At 42.6% G+C, this 25,242-nt stretch overlaps 1 protein-coding gene across 7 annotated transcripts in view; it reads left to right on the forward strand.

Moving 5' to 3' along the window:
• Positions 1 to 460: 460 nt before the first annotated feature.
• The window catches only part of LOC128701306 (sedoheptulokinase), a 116,503-nt gene continuing 91,721 nt past the window's right edge, over positions 461 to 25,242 (forward strand). For 2 of the 7 annotated variants that reach the window (XR_011394024.1, XM_070100391.1), the window contains exons 1-3: positions 476 to 595; positions 6,561 to 6,691; positions 17,714 to 17,776. Coding sequence is in view for 4 of the 7 variants with exons in the window: in XM_070100391.1 (XP_069956492.1) it covers positions 6,678 to 6,691; positions 17,714 to 17,776 (77 nt within the window). In the remaining 3 variants the exon portion in view is untranslated. Of the gene's footprint in view, positions 596 to 6,557; positions 6,692 to 17,713; positions 17,777 to 25,242 lie in introns of those variants that run through there. The other 5 variants (XM_070100392.1, XM_070100394.1, XM_070100398.1 and 2 more) reach the window with 5 other exon arrangements.

The following is a 25,242-nucleotide window of genomic DNA, read 5'->3' on the forward strand; positions in this document are numbered from 1 at the left end:
CTATGTATGATAATTCTATGTAACTGTATTTGTGTATACCTGAATAAACTTACTTACTAACAAAAACACCCAGCAACATCACCAACATAGTGCAACAAAAACACCCAGCAACATCACCAACAGTGCAACAAAGACCCAGCAACATCAACATAGTGCAACAAAAAAGGCCCAGCAACATCAACTCAGTGCAACAAGACCCAGCAACATCAACAAACAAATGAACTTCACCAAACAGCTGTTGAAAGTTGCCATTCATCGTTAAAGTGAAAAATTACATTCTCATTACCAGGCGTATTCAGCCTTTATTATGCAAATTCTCTCTAAATCACCAACGTTATTCCAGACAAGGATTACAAGTATGTCATTGTAGCATGTAGATAACTCATAGGGGAAAGATAAAATGTGTGAAATAATAAATAACAAAGAACTATGTGGCAAGGTTGCACTGATGCAGCTGGCAGGTCTTACAGAATCAGTCAGTCATCAGTCAGCATCTGAGAGGAGTAGTACGTTGCATTATCCTCCTCATCCATCTTCAATTATCTCCTCTCCTAGCTGTTATATCCTGCGATTCTCGCTTCTGTAAACTCGCCAGGTTAGTCATCAGAGAGGCGCTCTTAATTATTCCACTTCAAATGGAGTGATTTAATCGTGGAGTATTGGCAGTGCCAAACAGTGCCACTATTGTTCCCACCATATGCTAAATTATAATATAAATAAATTTATCCTTCGTGAACATGGCAGGAACCGGTTGCCGTTCAGAGTTCCATGGCCGGCCAGGTAACCGGTTCCTTGTAAGTGCAAAGCTTGAATTGTGTATCTGCATTATTGATGTTTGTTGTATCTGTATCCTTCCCAGCACATCTGTGTCCTCCAGGCATTGGTGGTTGATGGTGTCCTCCAGGCATTGGTGGTTGATGGTGTCCTCCAGGTAGTGGTGGATGATGGTGTCCTCCAGGCATTGGTGGTTGATGGTGTCCTCCAGGCATTGGTGGTTGATGGTGTCCTCCAGGCATTGGTGGTTGATGGTGTCCTCCAGGTAGTGGTGGATGATGGTGTCCTCCAGGTAGTGGTGGTTGATGGTGTCCTCCAGGCATTGGTGGTTGATGGTGTCCTCCAGGTAGTGGTGGATGATGGTGTCCTCCAGGCATTGGTGGTTGATGGTGTCCTCCAGGCATTGGTGGTTGATGGTGTCCTCCAGGCATTGGTGGTTGATGGTGTCCTCCAGGTAGTGGTGGATGATGGTGTCCTCCAGGCATTGGTGGTTGATGGTGTCCTCCAGGTAGTGGTGGATGATGGTGTCCTCCAGGTAGTGGTGGATGATGGTGTCCTCCAGGTAGTGGATGATGGTGTCCTCCAGGCATTGGTGGTTGATGGTGTCCTCCAGGCATTGGTGGTTGATGGTGTCCTCCAGGCATTGGTGGTTGATGGTGTCCTCCAGGTAGTGGTGGATGATGGTGTCCTCCAGGTAGTGGTGGTTGATGGTGTCCTCCAGGTAGTGGTAGTTGATGGTGTCCTCCAGGTAGTGGTGGTTGATGGTGTCCTCCAGGTAGTGGTGGATGGTGTCCTCCAGGTAGTGGTGGTTGATGGTGTCCTCCAGGTAGTGGTGGTTGATGGTGTCCTCCAGGTAGTGGTGGTTGATGGTGTCCTCCAGGTAGTGGTGGATGGTGTCCTCCAGGTAGTGGTGGTTGATGGTGTCCTCCAGGTAGTGGTGGTTGATGGTGTCCTCCAGGTAGTGGTGGTTGATGGTGTCCTCCAGGTAGTGGTGGATGGTGTCCTCCAAGTAGTGGTGGTTGATGGTGTCCTCCAGGTAGTGGTGGTTGATGGTGTCCTCCAGGTAGTGGTGGTTGATGGTGTCCTCCAGGTAGTGGTGGATGATGGTGTCCTCCAGGTAGTGGTGGTTGATGGTGTCCTCCAGGCATTGGTGGTTGATGGTGTCCTCCAGGTAGTGGTGGATGATGGTGTCCTCCAGGCATTGGTGGTTGATGGTGTCCTCCAGGCATTGGTGGTTGATGGTGTCCTCCAGGCATTGGTGGTTGATGGTGTCCTCCAGGTAGTGGTGGATGATGGTGTCCTCCAGGCATTGGTGGTTGATGGTGTCCTCCAGGTAGTGGTGGATGATGGTGTCCTCCAGGTAGTGGTGGATGATGGTGTCCTCCAGGTAGTGGTGGTTGATGGTGTCCTCCAGGTAGTGGTGGTTGATGGTGTCCTCCAGGTAGTGGTGGATGATGGTGTCCTCCAGGCATTGGTGGTTGATGGTGTCCTCCAGGTAGAGGTGGATGATGGTGTCCTCCAGGTAGTGGTGGTGGATGGTGTCACCAGTGGTGGTTGTTGGTGTCAGTAGTGGTGGTTGATGGTGTCCTCTAGGCATTGGTGGCTGATGGTGCCCTCCAGGTAGTGGTGGTTGATGGTGTCAGCAGTGGTGGTTGATGGTGTCAGCAGTGGTGGTTGATGGTGTCCTCTAGGCATTGGTGGTTGATGGTGCCCTCCAGGTAGTGGTGGTTGATGGTGTCCTCCAGATAGTGGTGGTTGATGGTGTCCTCCAGGCATTGGTGGTTGATGGTGTCCTCTAGGCATTGGTGGTTGATGGTGTCCTCCAGGCATTGGTTGGTGATGGTGTCCTCTAGGCATTGGTGGTTGATGGTGTCCTCCAGGTAGTGGTGGTTGATGGTGCCCTCCAGGTAGTGGTGGATGATGGTGTCCTCTAGACATTGGTGGTTGATGGTGTCCTCCAGGTAGTGGTGGTTGATGGTGTCCTCCAGGTAGTGGTGGTTGATGGTGTCCTCCAGGTAGTGGTGGTTGATGGTGCTCTCCAGGTAGTGGTGGATGATGGTGTCCTCTAGGCATTGGTGGTTGATGGTGTCCTCCAGGTAGTGGTGGTTGATGGTGTCCTCCAGGTAGTGGTGGTTGATGGTGTCCTCCAGGTAGTGGTGGTTGATGGTGTCCTCCAGGCATTGGTGGTTGATGGTGTCCTCTAGGCATTGGTGGCTGATGGTGTCCTCCAGGTAGTGGTGGTTGATGGTGTCCTCTTGGCATTGGTGGTTGATGGTGTCCTCCAGGTAGTGGTGGTTGATGGTGTCCTCCAGGTAGTGGTGGTTGATGGTGTCCTCCAGGTAGTGGTGGATGATGGTGTCCTCTTGGCATTGGTTGTTGATGGTGTCCTCCAGGTAGTGGTGGTTGATGGTGTCCTCCAGGTAGTGGTGGTTGATGGTGTCCTCCAGGTAGTGGTGAATGATGGTGTCCTCCAGGTAGTGGTGGTTGATGGTGTCCTCCAGGTAGTGGTGGTTGATGGTGTCCTCCAGGTAGTGGTGGTTGATGGTGTCCTCCAGGTAGTGGTGGTTGATAGTGTTCTCCAGGCATTGATGGTTCCCTCCAAGTAGTGGTAGTTGGTGTCCTCCAGATAGTGGTGGTTGATGGTGTCCTCCAGGTAGTGGTGGTTGATGGTGTCCTCCATGTAGTGGTGGTTGAGGGTGTCCTCCAAGTAGTGGTGGATGATGGTGTCCTCCAGGCATTTGTGGTTGATGGTGTCCTCCAGGCATTGGTGGTTGATGGTGTCCTCCAGGTAGTGTATGGTGGTTGAGGGTGTCCTCCAGGTACTGATGGTTGATGGTGTCCTCCAGGTAGTGTATGGTGGTTGAGGGTGTCCTCCAGGCATTGGTGTTTGATGGTGTCCTTCAGGCATTACCTGGAGTTTACCTGGAGAGAGTTCCAGTGGTCAATGCCCCCACGGCCCGGTCTGTGACCAGGCCTCATGGTGGATCAGAGCCTGATCAACCAGGCTGTTACTTCTGGCTGCATACAATCCAACGCACGAGCCACAGCCTGGCTGGTCAGGTAACAACTTTAGGTGCTTGTCCAGTGCCTGCTTGAAGACTGCCAGGGGTCTATTGGTAATTGGTTGATGGTGTCCTCCAGGTAGTGGTGGTTGGTGTCCTCCAGGTAGTAGTGGTTGGTGTCCTCCAGGTAGTGGTGGTTGATGGTGTCCTCCAGGCATTGGTGGTTGATGGTGTCCTCCAGGTAGTGGTGGTTGGTGTCCTCCGTATAGTAGTGGTTGATGGTGTCCTCTGTATAGTAGTGGTTGATGGTGTCCTCCAGGTAGTGGTGGTTGGTGTCCTCCAGGCATTGATGGTTGGTGTCCTCCGAGTAATGGTGGTTGGTGTCCTCCAGGCATTGGTGGTTGATGGTGTCCTCCAGGTAGTGGTGGTTGGTGTCCTCCAGGTATTTGATGGTGTCCTCCAGGTAGTAGTGGGTGATGGTGTCCTTCAGGTAGTGTATAGTGGTTGGTGTCCTCCAGGTAGTGTATAGTGGTTGATGCTGTCCTCCAGGTAGTGTAAAATGGTTGATGGTGTCCTCCAGGTAGTGTATGGTTGATGGTGTCCTCCATGGAGTGTATGGTGGTTGATGGTGTCCTGGTAGTGTATGGTGGTTGATGGTGTCCTCCAGGTAGTGTATAGCAGTAGGTGATGGTGTCCAGGTGGCATTAGTAGTAGTTGTTCTCCTGACGGTGGTAGTGGACTGGTGGTGTCCTCCCGGTGGTGGTAGTAGTAGTAGTAGTAGAACTAATGGTAGTTGGCCAATGGTATCCTTCAGGTAGTAGTAGTAGATTAATGACGTTCTCCAGGTAGTAATGGTAGTTGACTGAGGGTGTTCTCCTGGTAGTAATGGTAATTGACTGATGATCTTCAGGTAGTAGTGGTAGGTGACTGATGTTGTTCTCCAGGTAGTAATGGTAATTGACTGATGGTGTTCTCCAGGTAGTAATGGTAGTTGACTGATGATGATCTCCAGGTAATAGTGGTAGGTGACTGATGTTGTTCTCCAGGTAGTAATGGTAGTTGACTGATGGTGTTCGTCAGGTAGTAGTGGTAGTTGACTGATGGTGTTCTCCAGGTAGAAGTGGTAGTTGATTTATGGCGTTCTCCAGGTGATAATAGTAGATTATTGGTATCCTCCAGGTAATAATAATGAACTGATGGTGTCCTGGCATCATACAAGCAATAAATATATGCCAGTCCTCTGTGAAAAGTTCTGAAGAAATGTCATTATATTCTGAGCACAATTCCACAACATACATTTCCATACCATGCCATTTTTGTATGTGAATGGCAGTAATTATTGAAAAAAACCTTGTCTTCATTTTCATCATAAGTTATTTCAACCCTCTATGCTGCACATTATAATTTATTATTATTATTAATTATTTTTTTATTATTCCCTTACTCAACTTCTTTTTACTTTCTTAGCTGACAAATCTACTTTCTTCTTGATTTCCTTACTTTACCAGTACTGATGCCTTCAAAACTGTTTTTCATTCTCAACATTTATTGACAGTTCCTTATTCCCTCCTTTTATTTGCTCTTGTTTTACATGTTATCATCAGATCTTTTAGAACACTGCTTTTCCATATGCAGTCTAGTCCACCATAATTGTATAATTTTTACATTGTTAAATTCATTTACATGTCAGATTTTTCCATTACTATACAGTAGTTATTTTTCATTTTATGAGTTGTACATTAAGCTGAAACTAAACAGGCACAGCAAGAAAATCTATGAAAATCAAACTTATTTGTTAGACACCATGCTTCAGGGAAAACTTTGAATAATAAAAAATCTGTGAATTTAAGAGTACAGAAAACCTTGAAATTTGCATCATAATTATCGAGATTCATTTGTAAAATGTTTTTACCGAAGGGTATTTCATAGAGCGTTTTGATTATTCATGAGTTTTTTCATAATGTTCTGTTCCTTTTTATGTGGTGCTTGACCTTTAAATTGAAAACTAACCATTAGATTTCATTCCAATAGTGCTCATTGGATTTCTCCACATTAAAATTTGTTGACTTGTAATCATTCTTTTTAAATAATGTCATTTTTAAAAGCATTGGCTAAAAAATTGAATTTTTCTGAAATTGTTATACATGTATATGTAGTATGTAAAGTAGGATTTTTTTTTTTTAATGATTCAGACATTTGAAATTTCTTATCTGCATTTTTAAAGACTTGTGAGCCATCAAGGAACTTAACCCAGGCAAATTTCAGGGTTAAATTGTATTACAAAATTTGAGGGCTAGCTATTGGTCTATGAATAGGCTGTGTTTTATTCCAGTAGTTGGGAAAAATCCTATTTCAGATTTATTCTTTTTGTTTTGTAAAGTTCCTGTGGTACAGTAGACCCTCTAGTAATGTGTGGGTAATGTTCTTGATAATCATTGTTTTATTCATATTAGTGTTAACCAAAATGAAGAACAGGGGAAGAATAGGGTTACATGTATATTCCTTGGAGTTGCAAACAAAGTTTCTTTTCAAATAGGCTCAAAAGGTAACAAGATAGAATTTTATCTTGCCTTCATTTCTGATTCCTCTTGCCTGTTGATATGAAAGTATGTTGAGATGGTTAATATGGCCCTACTGGGATGAAGTGGATGGCTGTGGTTAGTGTGTTGATGTGGATGACTGTGCTTCTTATACTGATGTCAGTGAAGAGTTTTCAGAAGTTGATGGTTGTACTGAAGTGCTGTAGAGTTCTGTAATGCATCTCTGCTCTGTTTTACCCAGCAGTTCTTTATGCAGTTGACGATAAGGCTTCCTCAGCTGCTCTAGACCTGGCTTCAGAACACGGCATCTAGACATGTCAGTCTTCTTCACTGAAAAAGAGGCTGCAAGTTAACCAGCAACATGGAATTACTTACGTAACTTTTCCAGTGTTAACTGTTTCTGTACAGATTCTTCTATCTCATCCTCTGTTTTCTGCATCTCTAACCTGGGTATTTAGCTCTTCTAGTAATTTTTCTGCAGTTGGTTCTTCTCCATAATCTTTCTGACAGTTTATTTACATCATTATTCTTAATAATTTCAAAGCTTTCATCTCCCACTTCTTGCCAGACTCTGTTTCCTGAATCTGACTCTGTACTGAGGAGAAAACCTTAGAAATTTTCAACATACTTGGTCATGTGCAATTCTCCATAGCCTACATATATTGGTCCAGCATATTGCCGGGTACACATACACACTCACGTCTCCCTTATCGAAGTTAATAGTTTCCAACCTGAATATACATACATTGTTGATTGGAGCACTTCATTCCACGACACTTTTATGTGTGTTAGTGCATCTGTATTGTTAAACGTATGCCAGATCTCTGGCACTCCAGTGTCTGAGCTGTCATCCATTGCTGCGAGAAGGTTTTGCATGACCCTGTGTGTATAGTATCGCTAAAATGTCTTTGACACCTTGATCCAATATGACCCTTGTCGGTTTAGCACTTTCTTCGATTATAATAATAACCTTGATCCAATGGCTGTATCAGTGATGTATATGTTGGTAAAGAAACGGCCTGCACATTTCGATGCAGAGAGTGCAATATTTCAGGTTGACTTCAGAGTTACCAAGAGTGAGAACTTTGAATGAAAAGTTCTTTTTGGGCCAGCTATAGCTTCACTAGAGGAATAAAATAATGCTTGCACGAGTCGACAAACAGCCCATCAGACATCCATGCTTTCTTGTTAGACTGCCAAATAAGAGGCAAAGTGGTTTTGTCTTGTCCTTTTAGACCACAGGAAGTCTGTGAATGATAAATTACTATAGCTTTGCACTTGAAATCACCTGATGCATTAGTGCACCAAAGTTGAAGTGATCCTTCACTGCCTTAAACCTAGGTGCAAATTTTTTTTGATGGCATTTTAATCCAAACTATCTCGTTTTCAGCATTAAGACCTTGGTTGGCAGTGTAGTCTTTCTCAGAAAAACTCAGGAAACACTGTAGATGGAAATTTTTCGTGGCAATGTGCAATGTAATCAGCTGATGCACTCATACCAGTGAACTTTGTTATACAGCCCACTGCAGTGTTTAAATTGATCAAACCACCCAGCACAATATACACACACACCTGTGAAGGTTTTCCTTCCATGTGACACACACTTTTATAGTAATTTGAGGCTTTCTGCCTTATCTGACTGCTAAAAAGGTAATTTTTTTTTCCCTCAATCCATACATTCATTAACTGTTTTGTCATTCTTTTCAGCAGGTCCCAATCTGGATTACTCTGCACAGTCTCTTACTTTCTTCTCATTGTCTCGAATGGCACTAACAGTCTGCATCACACATGCCATCTCGAAGCATATCTCATATAGTACCTCAGTTTTTTTAAACTCAAGTTTCAGGCTTAATTTTCTTCTTACACCTCTAGCATCATCACTTCTTTTTGGGTACCGGAGACAAGATGAGGTGATGGTAATGATTTCCAAAATCATTTGATAAACTAGGAAAAATCATGTATCCAGAAATCAATTGTAGGTGGTGTGGGTGAATAACAAGGGATGGGATGTTACATCTTCCTCAAAAATAGTAGTCTCTTCTCATAGGCCTAAGGTAGCACAGAGGGAAGATTACCTACCAGGCAGCAAACGGGTTTCATGCATTACTCAATCCCATACCAATTGATAGTACATATGTTGGGGGCATTTTCAGTGAAAATCAAGTAACAGTTGCACTTTTTTAATGAAGTGTTGTTTAATTCTCCTTTGCAGGAGTTGCATACAATGAGGTTTTACTGTACACTTATCAGGTAAAGGTGGTAAATATTAGAATATTTACCACCTTTATCTGATAAATTTACATTTTTCAATAAGAAACTGTTTATCTTCCCCTTCAAAAATTTGGTTATGGAAGTGTCTGATCCTCTTAAGAGATAGTATCTGGGTACAATATAAAGTTGTTTGTGCTATGTGACTATGAAACATGTCAGGAATTAGACCTGACGATCTATTCAAGAATGAAAGAAAACTAGTGTCATAAGAAAATATGTTGGGGAAAATATAGATGTAAGGGTTATAGTGTCTTCAAGAGATAAATGGAGCACCAAGCCCCTACTTTGAACCTTCTCATCATACAAGCAAGGCAAATATGTAACAGTCAAAACTAAGAGGAAACATATTTTATTATTCAAAAAGTAACTTAAGAAAAAATAAAATGCAGATGTTTATTCCAATAACATTCTTGCATTCTGGTATCAAGATAAGTATAGTTTAACTCTCTTAGACTTAGAGCTCCTAAACTGTGGTGCAGGCACTCTCCCGAGATGCATGAACTGATCTATAGGGGTGTGTGAGAAGAATTTTGTGATGGCAAATTTTGTATTTAATATGAAGCAGGAATTATTCTTATCCGAGTTGAGACATATTTGATATCTTTGAGAACATTATCATTTTAGGTTAGTATACTCCAGTGTTGAGTGACCCACATGGTTGTAGCCCATGTTTTTGAATACTGTATACTGTACTAGAATAGAAGCATCAGGGAAGAGAGAGGTGAAGGTTTATAAACTAAAAGAGGAGGCAGTTAGGGTAAGATATAAACAGCTATTGGAGGATATCAGAAATTCTGGGAACAAAAAAGATATCACGAAATAGCGAAATAAAATTAGCAAAATCAGATGAACCCCAACTCCCACCAACAGAAACAGCAAACAGACTCAATGATTTCTTCTCCACTATAGGACAAAACCTTGCCAATAAAATCCCAAGCTCAGATACCCCACCAAATGACTACCTCACCGGCAACTACCCGAACACACTGTTCCTAGCTCCGACTAACCCATACGAAGTCTCCCTTATTATCAACGCACTAAAAAACAAGGCAGGAGATTTAAATACCTTACCACCCTTTATATACAAAAAACTGTCACAAGTGCTATCACCAATCATTGCAACACTCTTTAACAAATCCATAGAATCCTCCACCTTCCCTACAGTACTCAAAATAGCAAGGGTCACCCCGATCCACAAAGGAGGAGACCAAACAGAGTTGAATAACTATAGGCCAATATCCAACTTACACCCTCTCTCAAAAATCTTCGAAAAATTAATTCATAAACGAATCTACTCCTACCTTATCTCCCAAAACATACTCAACCCCTGCCAATTTGGATTCAGGCCTAATAAAAATACTAATGATGCTATTATACACATGCTAGAACATATATACACTGCAATAGAGAAAAAAGAAGTCCCACTGGGGATCTTCATTGACTTACGTAAAGCTTTTGATACAGTTGACCATGACTTGCTCCACGTAAAATTGTCACACTATGGTATAAGAGGGCACTCCCTCAACTACCTCAAGTCATACCTCAGCAACAGAAGCCAATATGTGTACGCAAATGGGGCAAACTCTTCTGCGCAACCAATTACAGTTGGTGTCCCACAGGGAAGTGTCCTTGGCCCTCTTCTCTTTCTCCTATACATAAATGACCTTCCAAATGCTTCGCAATTATTCAAACCCACACTATTTGCAGATGACACTACATACGTCTTCTCTCACCCGAGCCCAGTCACGCTAGCCAATACTGTAAATACCGAATTACAGAAAATATCTACCTGGATGAGGACTAACAAACTTACACTAAACATTGACAAAACCTACTTCATTCAGTTTGGTAACAGAGCTACAGATGTCCCTCTTAACATAATGATAAACGGATCACCTATCACAAAGCTAACAGAGGGAAAATTCTTAGGAATCCACCTTGATAATAGACTCAAATTTCATACACATATACAACAAATTTCTAAGAAAATTTCCAAGACTGTAGGCATACTATCGAAGATACAGTACTATGTTCCACAGTCAGCCCTCCTGGCCCTATATCACTCTCTTATTTACCCCTATCTCACCTATGGAATTTGTGCATGGGGCTCAACAACAATTAACCATCTCAGACCACTAATTACCCAACAAAAGGCTGCAGTTAGAATGATAACAAATTCTCACTACAGGCAGCACACTCCACCAATATTCAATACACTAAACCTACTCACCATACAAAACATCCATACTTATTACTGCACCTATTACATACATAGAACACTTAACTCTGATATTAACCCTCCCCTCAAACATCTCCTTGCCAACCTCAACAGAACACATGACCATAACACAAGGCACAGATCACTCTTTGATGTTCCTCGTGTCCATCTCACACTATGCAAAAACTCAATGCACATAAAAGGCCCTAAAATCTGGAATTCATTACCTGTAAATATAAAAGAAACACTACCTGTTTATAAATTCAAGTCTCTTCTCAAAGATCACTTACTCACCCAAAACCAAATAAATACTGAATAACTGAACCTTATAAATTGTATATCTTAAATGTTTCTCACAATTATATCACATAAATGTTAAACCTAAAACCCAATCTAACTTTATTATTTTTTAAATACACTACCTAAGAGAATACTCCATACGACTGAATGTACAACAATGCATGCAACCATATGACCTGTCTTTGTAATACTCATTTGTGCTTTATAGTTATCTGTTTACAATAATGTATTATCACTGATTTCATCATTGCTTAGTTAATTTTAAGCCAGCCCGAAATGCTATGCATAGTATAAGTGGCTTTGGCATGCTGCTCTTATCTGTATTTTTTTGTACCTCTGTATGTATGCTCAAATTGTTAATAAATAAATAAATAAATAAATAGATGGGCTAATGAGAGCATAGGCAATGGGGTCGAAGAGGTATGGGGTAGGTTTAAAAATGTAGTGTTAGAGTGTTCAGCAGAAGTTTGTGGTTACAGGAAAGTGGGTGCAGGAGGGAAGAGGAGCGATTGGTGGAATGATGATGTAAAGAGAGTAGTAAGGGAGAAAAAGTTAGCATATGAGAAGTTTTTACAAAGTAGAAGTGATGCAAGGAGGGAAGAGTATATGGAGAAAAAGAGAGAGGTTAAGAGAGTGGTGAAGCAATGTAAAAAGAGAGCAAATGAGAGAGTGGGTGAGATGTTATCAACAAATTTTGTTGAAAATAAGAAAAAGTTTTGGAGTGAGATTAACAAGTTAAGGAAGCCTAGAGAACAAATGGATTTGTCAGTTAAAAATAGGAGAGGAGAGTTATTAAATGGAGAGTTAGAGGTATTGGGAAGATGGAGGGAATATTTTGAGGAATTGTTAAATGTTGATGAAGATAGGGAAGCTGTGATTTCGTGTATAGGGCAAGGAGGAATAACATCTTGTAGGAGTGAGGAAGAGCCAGTTGTGAGTGTGGGGGAAGTTCGTGAGGCAGTAGGTAAAATGAAAGGGGGTAAGGCAGCCGGGATTGATGGGATAAAGATAGAAATGTTAAAAGCAGGTGGGGATATAGTTGTGGAGTGGTTGGTGCAATTATTTAATAAATGTATGGAAGAGGGTAAGGTACCTAGGGATTGGCAGAGAGCATGCATAGTTCCTTTGTATAAAGGCAAAGGGGATAAAAGAGAGTGCAAAAATTATAGGGGGATAAGTCTGTTGAGTATACCTGGTAAAGTGTATGGTAGAGTTATAATTGAAAGAATTAAGAGTAAGACGGAGAATAGGATAGCAGATGAACAAGGAGGCTTTAGGAAAGGTAGGGGGTGTGTGGACCAGGTGTTTACAGTGAAACATATAAGTGAACAGTATTTAGATAAGGCTAAAGAGGTCTTTGTGGCATTTATGGATTTGGAAAAGGCGTATGACAGGGTGGATAGGGGGACAATGTGGCAGATGTTGCAAGTGTATGGTGTAGGAGGTAGGTTACTGAAAGCAGTGAAGAGTTTTTATGAGGATAGTGAGGCTCAAGTTAGAGTGTGTAGGAAAGGGAAATTTTTTCCCAGTAAAAGTAGGCCTTAGACAAGGATGTGTGATGTCACCGTGGTTGTTTAATATATTTATAGATGGGGTTGTAAGAGAAGTAAATGCGAGGGTCTTGGCAAGCGGCGTGGAGTTAAAAGATAAAGAATCACACACAAAGTGGGAGTTGTCACAGCTGCTCTTTGCTGATGACACTGTGCTCTTGGGAGATTCTGAAGAGAAGTTGCAGAGATTGGTGGATGAATTTGGTAGGGTGTGCAAAAGAAGAAAATTAAAGGTGAATACAGGAAAGAGTAAGGTTATGAGGATAACAAAAAGATTAGGTGATGAAAGATTGGATATCAGATTGGAGGGAGAGAGTATGGAGGAGGTGAACGTATTCAGATATTTGGGAGTGGACGTGTCAGCGGATGGGTCTATGAAAGATGAGGTGAATCATAGAATTGATGAGGGAAAAAGAGTGAGTGGTGCACTTAGGAGTCTATGGAGACAAAGAACTTTGTCCTTGGAGGCAAAGAGGGGAATGTATGAGAGTATAGTTTTACCAACGCTCTTATATGGGTGTGAAGCGTGGGTGATGAATGTTGCAGCGAGGAGAAGGCTGGAGGCAGTGGAGATGTCATATCTGAGGGCAATGTGTGGTGTGAATATAATACAGAGAATTCGTAGTTTGGAAGTTAGGAGGAGGTGCGGGATTACCAAAACTGTTGTCCAGAGGGATGAGGAAGGGTTGTTGAGGTGGTTCGGACATGTAGAGAGAATGGAGCGAAACAGAATGACTTCAAGAGTGTATCAGTCTGTAGTGGAAGGAAGGCGGGGTAGGGGTCGGCCTAGGAAAGGTTGGAGGGAGGGGGTAAAGGAGGTTTTGTGTGTGAGGAACTTGGACTTCCAGCAGGCATGCGTGAGCGTGTTTGATAGGAGTGAATGGAGACAAATGGTTTTTAATACTTGATGTGCTGTTGGAGTGTGAGCAAAGTAACATTTTTGAAGGGATTCAGGGAAACCGGCAGGCCGGACTTGAGTCCTGGAGATGGGAAGTACAGTGCCTGCACTCTGAAGGAGGGGTGTTAATGTTGCAGTTTAAAAACTGTAGTGTAAAGCACCCTTCTGGCAAGACAGTGATGGAGTGAATGATGGTGAAAGTTTTTCTTTTTCGGGCCACCCTGCCTTGGTGGGAATCGGCCAGTGTGATAATAAAAAATAAAATAAAATACTGTACTACTACTACTATAATAATTATAGGTAGTAGGTTGGTAAACAGCAACTGCCCAGGAATGTACTACCATCCTGCCAAGTGAGTGTAAAACGAAAGCCTGTAATTGTTTTACATGATGGTAGGATTGCTGGTGTTCTTTTTTACTGTCTCATAACATGCAAGATTTCAGGTACGTCTTGCTACTTCTACTTACACTTAGGTCACACTACACATACATGTACAAGCATATATATACACACCCTTCTGGGTTTTCTTCTATTTTCTTTCTAGTTCTTATTCTTGTTTATTTCCTCTTATCTCCATGGGGAAGTGGAACAGAATTCTTCCTCTGTAAGCCATGTGTGTTGTAAGAGGCGACTAAAATGCCGGGAGCAAGGGGCTAGTAACCCCTTCTCCTGTATAAATTACTAAATTTTAAAAGAGAAGCTTTCGTTTTTCTTTTTGGGCCACCCTTCCTTGGTGGGATACGGCCGGTTTGTTGAAAAAAAAAAAGATAATAATAATAAAATACACTTCAGTTTAGTTCAGCTAGCTTTTAAGGATTTCAAAGACCACATCACTCAAGCTAGTGAGGTAACAAGCAAATGTAACTTAAGGGACTTCAGTCTTTCTTCATATGGAAGATTTCTAATGCTATGAATTAATTTTGTCATACTTCGTTGAATGTTTTCTAACAAAACCCTTGCTTATCCAGATGGCTTCTTATAATATCAGCTATAATTGACTAGTAATTTGTCTACAATTACAAGGGTTTCATTGTTTGCCAGTACCAAGTCAGACAGGTTATTTTCCCTTGTAGGTTCTGACACAACTCCCATACACAAGGCTCTCACCTAATAGACAAAATGAGAACAAAAGTGACTGAAATTTGATGTACTTGAGAACTTGGTTGACCTGAATTAATATATGTGACCTCTTTCTCCTAATAATTTCATCTCTGTTATAAGAATATAAAACAAATATATCATTTGGGATACATTACACTGAAAACCCATCTGATCATGGAGATTTTTAATTAATGAATAAAAGAGGGCCAGAATCAAGGAGAGTGGGAGAAAAAGTAAAACGTGCAAGTACGATTAGTGTTACATTGGCCTGGGGTTTGCATAGCTTGGTGAGGCTGAAAGTCTAAGTCCACAGTGTGTAGCTTCTCTTGAGGCTCTCTAGCTATAGAATATACACTGTAAAAAAGAAAAAGTGAAAAACTGCAAATTTATTCTTCCTAGAGGGAAGAATTATGGTACACCACATTACAATGTACTTAAAACTGTGTCTTAATTCCTTTTGGTTGCTCATTGTAGGTAATAATGCAAACATGGATGAACCTGATGTGGCAAAAGGTTTAACTGTTACACAAATCTGGCTGGTTTTCCTAGGTTATAGAATGTAGTGTTTTTAATTAACATTTTTAACCTTAATATAAAATTTGATTTAACATTCAGCAATTATTTAAGAGGTAATGTTTCCATTAATTTTATTTTTCTTCCATGTACCATATCTTGATAAGTCGTGCACCATATAATCCCCAATATGTATCTGTAAAGATTTTTACCGTATGGTAAAATAGCAGTAAATGTCCATAGTGGGGAAATGACCACTGTAATAAAAATTGTACAGTAATAAAATATGAATATGTGTATGTTCTCTAGGGAAATGTAGCATTGTGAAGTTGATGTTCTTTCATAATTTTGTTATATTTATGGGGTCATGTGTGCATTAATGATAACCTATAATGGTAGCATAAATACCATTTCTGAATTTCTTTTTTACACTAAATATTCCCTCATGTCCCTTATGCTTTTATAGACTATTGTATATTCTGCCTCCAGAATGTCTTAGTTGTGTTTTAGCCTTAATCACAGCCTTCGGTTTTCTCTTCCCCATGTTAGGCATTAGTTTCTCTAATTTATCCTTTAATAATAAACTTATTTTGCCAATGTGTTGTTTAGCGGAACTTTCCTATATTAAGGTTGTAGTAATAGAACACAATAACTTTCATCATTAACATGTCAAAATTAGTGTTAACACTGAGTAAATACTGTAAAGTCAGCATTAAAGAATTCTGCTGATTAGACAAAAAAAAAAAAATAGTATGTCCTTGGTCATGGGTACTGGTTTTAGTTTACTGTACATATTGTTTATGCATTTCCAAGTTGATGCATGATTGTTGGCTTCAAGGAGTTGCAGTGCCAGTGTAATCCAACTGTCAAGTGGCCTTAGCTATTTGTCAGGTTTCAAGTGCAGATGATAGTGCTCACTTTTGGAATATTTTAGATTTTTCATGTTGTCATTTATTCCATAAATTGTTTAGGGATGTAGTTATTATTTTGGGGTTTCTGAAGACTGGAAAATTTTTATTGTTTTCCTGGAGGTTGGGTTAATATTTAAATATTAAGTGAATTTAATTATAAAAAGACCGGGATGCCTCAGGTGTACTGTATATAGACTGACAAACTGTGTATATACATGTACTATCATGTGTGTGACTGTTTCTCCTCTAGGTATACCATAAGCCGAGTGATTTCATAGGTCAAATTACACTGTAAATCATACAACTTTGTATGTGTATGAATAAGCTGTGGCAAATATATGGATAGAATATTCAGTATTACACAGAGCATCTCTGTTCCTGTAGGTGCAGTGTAGTACTAAATGAATGTAAAAAAAAACACACACACAAGTTAAATTATGATTCAGTAGAATGTCTGTGGCTAGTTTTAAAGTCTACTATTGTTGCCCAACCTGAAGCCAGAGAATCTGAATGCAATTTGTATATTAAGCTTAAATTTCATTAGTGCACAAACTCTTATTGAAATATAATACTGTACTTGAAGATCATTGCTACTTCATTCAGAAACAATACCAGAAACTCATTTTGATGTAGAATTATATATACAGTAGTTAAAAGTAGATTACTCAAGTATTGTAGTTTTGAAAAATACAAATCCTTTGTATAAATTTGTCATTATTTCTTCCTGGTTTCAGTGAGTTAGCAGAGAGCACTTTATCCTTGATTAGATAATGCATTATTGATGTTAAGCCATCAATTAGTATATTTCCTATATTGCAGTATATTTCATAATTTCCAAAGGCAGTAAGAGTGTAGCATACACTATACAGCCTGTTTGAATTAATTCTTGGCTCTCATTCTCTTAATGGATCAATCATTTTTATGCCAGGTCTGTTTCCCAATCAAAACAAATATGCAGTAAGAGTTCATCCTGAGTTACCAATGTTTATTGACAGAATAAGTAGTGGGATTGCTCGATGAAAGGCCCTTGAGAGGAGGCAGCTGAAGCCAGTGTCCTATCAGACTGTTAGTTTACTGAGCAAGTGTGTGCTAGTTTGAGGTTTCAGGCTGATATGTCTAGCATGACAGGAGCTTAGTGTGCATCTATCATTCATGTACTGTACTGTTTTGTTCTTGTGTTATGGGTAGTGTTGTGTTAATATTTATTATTTGTTCACATTATTTATATAAATGTTTTGCACATTTTTATTTTTGCAAAACAGTGTGTACTGTAATTGTTTGGTAAATGAATAAAGTGTAAAAATAATACAGTAGATAGCAGTAAATGAGGACCACAGTTTTATTTGGCTCTTTCATGTCAGTTTTAAGAAGTTTCATTACTAATACAAGCATGACGTATGGTTTTTCCTTCATTTAGTAGCTACTCTGCTAATTAATGTATCTTGGAAATTAGTTAGATGACTGGTTCATGAATAAAAAAGCTTTCTTTAATGTAAACTAATTTAATGGCACTAAGTAGTTTTTGATATTAGTGTTGAAATAATCTAACTGGCAATGTGAATAAATCAACAAAGCTTAGGTAACTTGTGTTACAGCATTATAAATAACATCATCAATGCTTTTATTTTCTTTCAGCCAGATATCAGCCATGTCTCGAACAGCTGACCGTTATGATCGCCTCTTAGAGTCTGGACGCAGGTTATATTGCCACAAATGTAGTATGGCATATGGATATGTGCACAGTGGATAGTTACTTCAGAGATAATTCTTTCACTTGGTGCTTCTGTTTAGATTGCAAAGAAATGCTTAGATGTTGGAAGTTTGCGGGGGGGGGGGGGGGAGACACGTGTGCACACATGAACGTGTACATGTGTACATGTGCGCATACATACACACGTTCAGACTCACACACGTGCACACATGCAGACACGCATACAGACATTTGCATATGCAGGCAGATGTGTATGCACACATACACAGGAGCTGTGAGTCAACCCCTTCAACTACATATAAGTGAGTACGCACATATGCACATAAATACACAATGTGCAAAAAACATGCACGTGCACACGTGCACACATGTGTGACCAGTGAAGAGGCTGAGCCAGGAGCTATGACTACCCCTGCAACCACAATTAGGCGAGTATACGTGCACACGTCATGAGCTGTGACACGAACCCTGCAAACATATGTGAACGCATACATGCACACACCTATTTGTACAATACTAGATGAATACATGCACACCCGTGAAGGAGTATTTTTGGGGCCATGAGCTGTGACTTGACCCCCCCTCAACCACAAATACAGGAATGTACACACACTGGTAATTACAGTAAACATACAAGCCCTCACTCTCCTCCCCCCTCCAACCCCCCCCCACACACACTCACTCACTCACTCTTGCAATTGTTCTGCTTCATAATTAATTACTTTTGCAACATTACTTGAACATGTAAAGTTTTATCTTCTGACATGTCTGCATTTCCTGGTAATTCCAGTTATAAGGAACGTGTTTGAGGATTAACCTAGTTGAGTTATCTTGCTGCTTTTATTAATAACTGCCCTGTGTCTGCAGGCACACCCCTATATTGCTTACTAATTCTACTTGTGCATTGTAAGTATCAACACACACACACAGTGAAGAGGCAGGGCCAGAAGCTGAGTCTCAACCCCTGCAACCAAAATTAGGTGAGTACACACACCTGACACACACACACACACACCTGACACAGCTGACACACACAGTTGGCACACACACACACACACACACACACACACACACACACACACACACACACACACACACACACACACACACACACACACACACACACACACACACAAGGGGGACATGATAACGACATACAAAACACTGAGAGGAATTGACAAGGTGAACAAAGACAGGATGTTCCAGAGATGGGACACAGTAACAAGGGGACACAGTTGGAAGTTGAAGACACAGATGAATCACAGGGATGTTAGGAAGTATTTCTTTAGCCACAGAGTAGTCAGGAAGTGGAATAGTTTGGGAACCGATGCAGTGGAGGCAGGATCCATACATAGCTTTAAGCAGAGGTATGATAAAGCTCACGGTTCAGGGAGAGTGACCTAGTAGCGACCAGTGAAGAGACAGGGCCAGGAGCTTGGACTCGACCCCTGCAACCTCAACTAGGTGAGTACACACACACACACACACACACACACACACACACACACACACACACACACACACACACACACACACACACACACACACACACACACACACACACACACAGAGCTCAAGGGAATGTCGTACGAGGAAAGGTTAAGGGAAATCGGACTGACGACACTGGAGGACAGAAGGGTCAGGGGAGACATGATAATGACATACAAGATACTGCAGGGAATAGACAAGGTGGACAGAGATAGGATGTTCCAGAGAGGGGACACAGGGACAAGGGGTCACAACTAGAAGCTGAAGACTCAGACGAGTCACAGGGACGTTAGGAAGTATTTCTTCAGTCATAGAGTTGTCAGCAAGTGGAATAGCCTAGCAAGTGAAGTAGTGGAGGCAGGAACCATACATAGTTTTAAGAAGAGGTATGACAAAGCTCAGGAAGCAGAGAGAGAGAGGATCCAGTAGCGATCAGTGAAGAGGCGGGGCCAGGAGCTGAGTCTCAACCCCTGCAACCACAATTAGGTGAGTACACACACACACACACACACACACACACACACACACACACACACACACACACACACACACACACACACACACACACACACACACATACACACACACACACACACACACACACACACACACTTCACTCTGGAGGTCCCAAGGTGGTAATAGCAGTGATGTATAACCCACCACAGAACAGCAGGAGGCCAAGGCAAGAGTACGACGAGAGCAATAGAGCGATGGTTGACACACTAGCTAGAGTGGCCAGAAGAGCTCATGCATGCAGGGCAAAGCTCCTGATCATGGGTGACTTTAACCACAAGGAGATAGATTGGGAGAACTTGGACCCACATGGGGGCCAAGATACTTGGAGGGCTAAGATGATGGAGGTGGTACTGGAGAACTTCATGTACCAACACGTAAGGGACACTACAAGAGAGAGAGGAGAGGATGAACCAGCAAGGCTGGACTTAGTATTCACCTTCAGTAGTGCAGATATCGAGGACATCACATATGAAAGACCCCTTGGGGCCAGTGACCATGTGGTTGTAAGCTTCGAATACACAGTAGAGCTACAAGTGGAGGGAGAAGCAGGAAGGCCAGGACGAATGAAGCCAAACTACAAGAAAGGGGATTACACAGGAATGAGGAACTACCTGAACGGGGTTCAGTGGGACAGAGAACTGGCAGGGAAACCAGTTAATGAGATGATGGAATATGTAGCAATAAAATGCAAGGAGGCTGAGGAGAGGTTTGTACCCAAGGGTAACAGGAGTAATGAAAAAGCCAGGATGAGCCCATGGTTTACCCAAAGGTGCAGGGAGGCAAAAACCAAGTGTGCTAGGGAATGGAAGAAATATAGAAGGCAAAGGACCCAGGAGAATAAGGAGAACAGTCGTAGAGCCAGAAATGAATATGCACAGATAAGAAGGGAGGCCCAAAGACAATATGAAAATGACATAGCAGCGAAAGCCAAATCTGACCCGAAACTGTTGTACAGCCACATCAGGAGGAAAACAACAGTCAAGGACCAGGTAATCAGGCTAAGGAAGGAAGGAGGAGAGACAACAGGAAATGACCGGGAAGTATGTGAAGAACTCAACAAGAGATTCAAAGAAGTGTTCACAGAGGAGACAGAAGGGACTCCAGAAAGACGGAGAGGTGGGGCACACCACCAAGTGCTGGACACAGTGCACACAACCGAGGAAGAAGTGAAGAGGCTTCTGAGTGAGCTAGATACCTCAAAGGCAATGGGGCCAGATAACATCTCCCCATGGGTATTGAGAGAGGGAGCAGAGGCGCTATGTGTACCCCTAACAACAATATTCAATACATCTATCGAAACAGGGAGATTGCCTGAGGCATGGAAGACAGCAAATGTAGTCCCAATCTTTAAAAAAGGAGACAGACATGAAGCATTAAACTACAGACCAGTGTCACTGACATGTATAGTATGCAAAATCATGGAGAAGATTATCAGGAGAAGAGTGGTGGAACACCTAGAAAGGAATGATCTCATCAACAGCAGCCAGCATGGTTTCAGGGACGGGAAATCCTGTGTCACAAACCTACTGGAGTTCTATGACATGGTGACAGCAGTAAGACAAGAGAGAGAGGGGTGGGTGGATTGCATTTTCTTGGACTGCAAGAAGGCGTTTGACACAGTTCCACACAAGAGATTGGTGCAAAAACTGGAGGACCAAGCAGGGATAACAGGGAAGGCACTACAATGGATCAGGGAATACTTGTCAGGAAGACAGCAGCGAGTCATGGTACGTGGCGAGGTGTCAGAGTGGGCACCTGTGACCAGCGGGGTCCCGCAGGGGTCAGTCCTAGGACCAGTGCTGTTTCTGGTATTTGTGAACGACATGACGGAAGGAATAGACTCTGAGGTGTCCCTGTTTGCAGATGACGTGAAGTTGATGAGAAGAATACACTCGATCGAAGACCAGGCAGAACTACAAAGGGATCTGGACAGGCTGCAGAACTGGTCCAGCAATTGGCTCCTGGAGTTCAATCCCACCAAGTGCAAAGTCATGAAGATTGGGGAAGGGCAAAGAAGGCCGCAAACGGAATACAGTCTAGGGGGTCAGAGACTACAAACCTCACTCAAGGAAAAAGATCTTGGGGTGAGTATAACACCAGGCACATCTCCTGAAGCGCACATCAACCAAATAACTGCTGCAGCATATGGGCGCCTAGCAAACCTCAGAACAGCATTCCGACATCTTAATAAGGAATCGTTCAGGACCCTGTACACCGTATACGTTAGGCCCATATTGGAGTATGCGGCACCAGTTTGGAACCCACACCTAGCCAAGCACGTAAAGAAACTAGAGAAAGTGCAAAGGTTTGCAACAAGACTAGTCCCAGAGCTAAGAGGTATGTCCTACGAGGAGAGGTTAAGGGAAATCAACCTGACGACACTGGAGGACAGGAGAGATAGGGGGGACATGATAACGACATACAAAATACTGAGAGGAATTGACAAGGTGGACAAAAACAGGATGTTCCAGAGATTGGACACAGTAACAAGGGGACACAGTTGGAAGCTAAAGACACAGATGAATCACAGGGATGTTAGGAAGTATTTCTTCAGCCACAGAGTAGTCAGTAAGTGGAATAGTTTGGGAAGCGATGTAGTGGAGGCAGGATCCATACATAGCTTTAAGCAGAGGTACGATAAAGCTCACGGCTCAGGGAGAGTGACCTAGTAGCGATCAGTGAAGAGGCGGGGCCAGGAGCTCGGACTCGACCCCCGCAACCTCAACTAGGTGAGTACAACTAGGTGAGTACACACACACACACACCAAGTGTGCTAGGGAATGGAAGAAATATAGAAGGCAAAGGACCCAGGAGAATAAGGAGAGCAGTTGTAGAGCCAGAAACGAATATGCACAGATAAGAAGGGAGGCCCAAAGACAATATGAAAATGACATAGCAGCGAAAGCCAAATCTGACCCGAAACTGTTGGACAGCCACATCAGGAGGAAAACAACAGTCAAGGACCAAGTAATCAGGCTAAGGAAGGAAGGAGGAGAGACAACAAGAAATGACCGTGAAGTATGTGAGGAACTCAACAAGAGATTCAAAGAAGTGTTCACAGAGGAGACAGAAGGGGCTCCAGAAAGACGGAGAGGTCGGGCACACCACCATGTGCTGGACACAGTGCACACAACCGAGGAAGAAGTGAAGAGGCTTCTGAGTGAGCTAGATACCTCAAAGGCAATGGGGCCAGATAACATCTCCCCATGGGTATTGAGAGAGGGAGCAGAGGCGCTATGTGTACCCCTAACAACAATATTCAATACATCTATCGAAACAGGGAGATTGCCTGAGGCATGGAAGACAGCAAATGTAGTCCCAATCTTTAAAAAAGGAGACAGACATGAAGCATTAAACTACAGACCAGTGTCACTGACATGTATAGTATGCAAAATCATGGAGAAGATTATCAGGAGAAGAGTGGTGGAACACCTAGAAAGGAATGATCTCATCAACAGCAGCCAACATGGTTTCAGGGATGGGAAATCCTGTGTCACAAACCTACTGGAGTTCTATGACATGGTAACAGCAGTAAGACAAGAGAGAGAGGGGTGGGTGGATTGCATATTCTTGGACTGCAAGAAGGCGTTTGACACAGTTCCACACAAGAGATTGGTGCAAAAACTGGAGGACCAAGCAGGGATAACAGGGAAGGCACTACAATGGATCAGGGAATACTTGTCAGGAAGACAGCAGCGAGTCATGGTACGTGGCGAGGTGTCAGAGTGGGCACCTGTGACCAGCGGGGTCCCACAGGGGTCAGTCCTAGGACCAGTGCTGTTTCTGGTATTTGTGAACGGCATGACGGAAGGAATAGACTCTGAGGTGTCCCTGTTTGCAGATGACGTGAAGTTGATGAGAAGAATTCACTCGATTGAAGACCAGGCAGAACTACAAAGGGATCTGGACAGGCTGCAGACCTGGTCCAGCAATTGGCTCCTGGAGTTCAATCCCACCAAGTGCAAAGTCATGAAGATTGGGGAAGGGCAAAGAAGACCGCAGACGGAGTACAGTCTAGGGGGCCAGAGACTACAAACCTCACTCAAGGAAAAAGATTTTGGGGTCAGTATAACACCAGGCACATCTCCTGAAGCGCACATCAATCAAATAACTGCTGCAGCATATGGGCGCCTAGCAAACCTCAGAACAGCATTCCGACATCTTAATAAGGAATCGTTCAGGACCCTGTACACTGTGTACGTTAGGTCCATATGAGAGTATGCAGCACCAGTTTGGAACCCACACCTAGCCAAGCATGTAAAGAAACTAGAGAAAGTGCAAAGGTTTGCAACAAGACTAGTCCCAGAGTTAAGAGGTATGTCCTATGATGAGAGGTTAAGGGAAATCAACCTGACGACACTGGAGGACAGGAGAGATAGGGGGGACATGATAACGACATACAAAATACTGAGAGGAATTGACAAGGTGGACAAAGACAGGATGTTCCAGAGACTGGACACAGCAACACGGGGACACAGTTGGAAGCTGAAGACACAGATGAATCAAAGGGATATTAGGAAGTATTTCTTCAGCCACAGAGTAGTCAGGAAGTGGAATAGTTTGGGAAGCGATGTAGTGGAGGCAGGATCCATACATAGCTTTAAGCTGAGGTACGATAAAGCTCATGGTTCAGGGAGAGTGACCTAGTAGCGACCAGTGAAGAGGCGGGGCCAGGAGCTTGGACTCGACCCCTGCAACCTCAACTAGGTGAGTACAACTAGGTGAGTACACACACACACACAGGCTGAATACGTGGTCCAGCAACTGGCTTCTTGAATTCAACTCTGCCAAATGCAAAGTCACGAGGATTGGGGAAGGACAAAGAAGACTGCAGAGAGAGTATAGGCTAGGTGGCCAAAGACTGCAAACCTCACTCAAGGAGAAAGATCTTGGGGTGAGCATAACACCGAGCATGTCTCTGGAAGCACACATCAACCAGATAACTGCTGCAGCATATGGGCGCCTGGCAAACCTGAGAATAGCGTTCCGTTACCTTAGTAAGGAATCATTCAAGACACTACACTGTGTATGTCAGGCCCATACTGAAGTATGCAGCACCAGTTTGGAACCCACACCTGGTCAAACATGTCAAGAAATTAGAGAAAATGCAAAGGTTTGCGACAAGGTTAGTTCCAGAGCTCAGGGGGAATGTCCTATGAAGAAAGGTTGAGGGAAATTGGCCTGACAATGCTGGAGGACATTAGGGTCAGGGGAGACATGATAACAACATACTAAATATTGCGTGGAATAGATAAGATGGACAGAGACAGGATGTTCCAGAGAGGGGACACAGAAACAAGGGGTCACAATTAGAAGTTGAAGACCCAGATGAGTCAAAGGGATGTTAGGAAGTATTTCTTCAGTTATAGAGTAGTCAGGAAGTGGAATAGCCTAGCAAGTGAGGTAGTGGAGGCAGGAACCATACATAGCTTTAACCCTTAAACGGTCC

Source organism: Cherax quadricarinatus, chromosome 72, assembly GCF_038502225.1.
Source record: "Cherax quadricarinatus isolate ZL_2023a chromosome 72, ASM3850222v1, whole genome shotgun sequence".
Taxonomy (NCBI): domain Eukaryota; kingdom Metazoa; phylum Arthropoda; class Malacostraca; order Decapoda; family Parastacidae; genus Cherax; species Cherax quadricarinatus.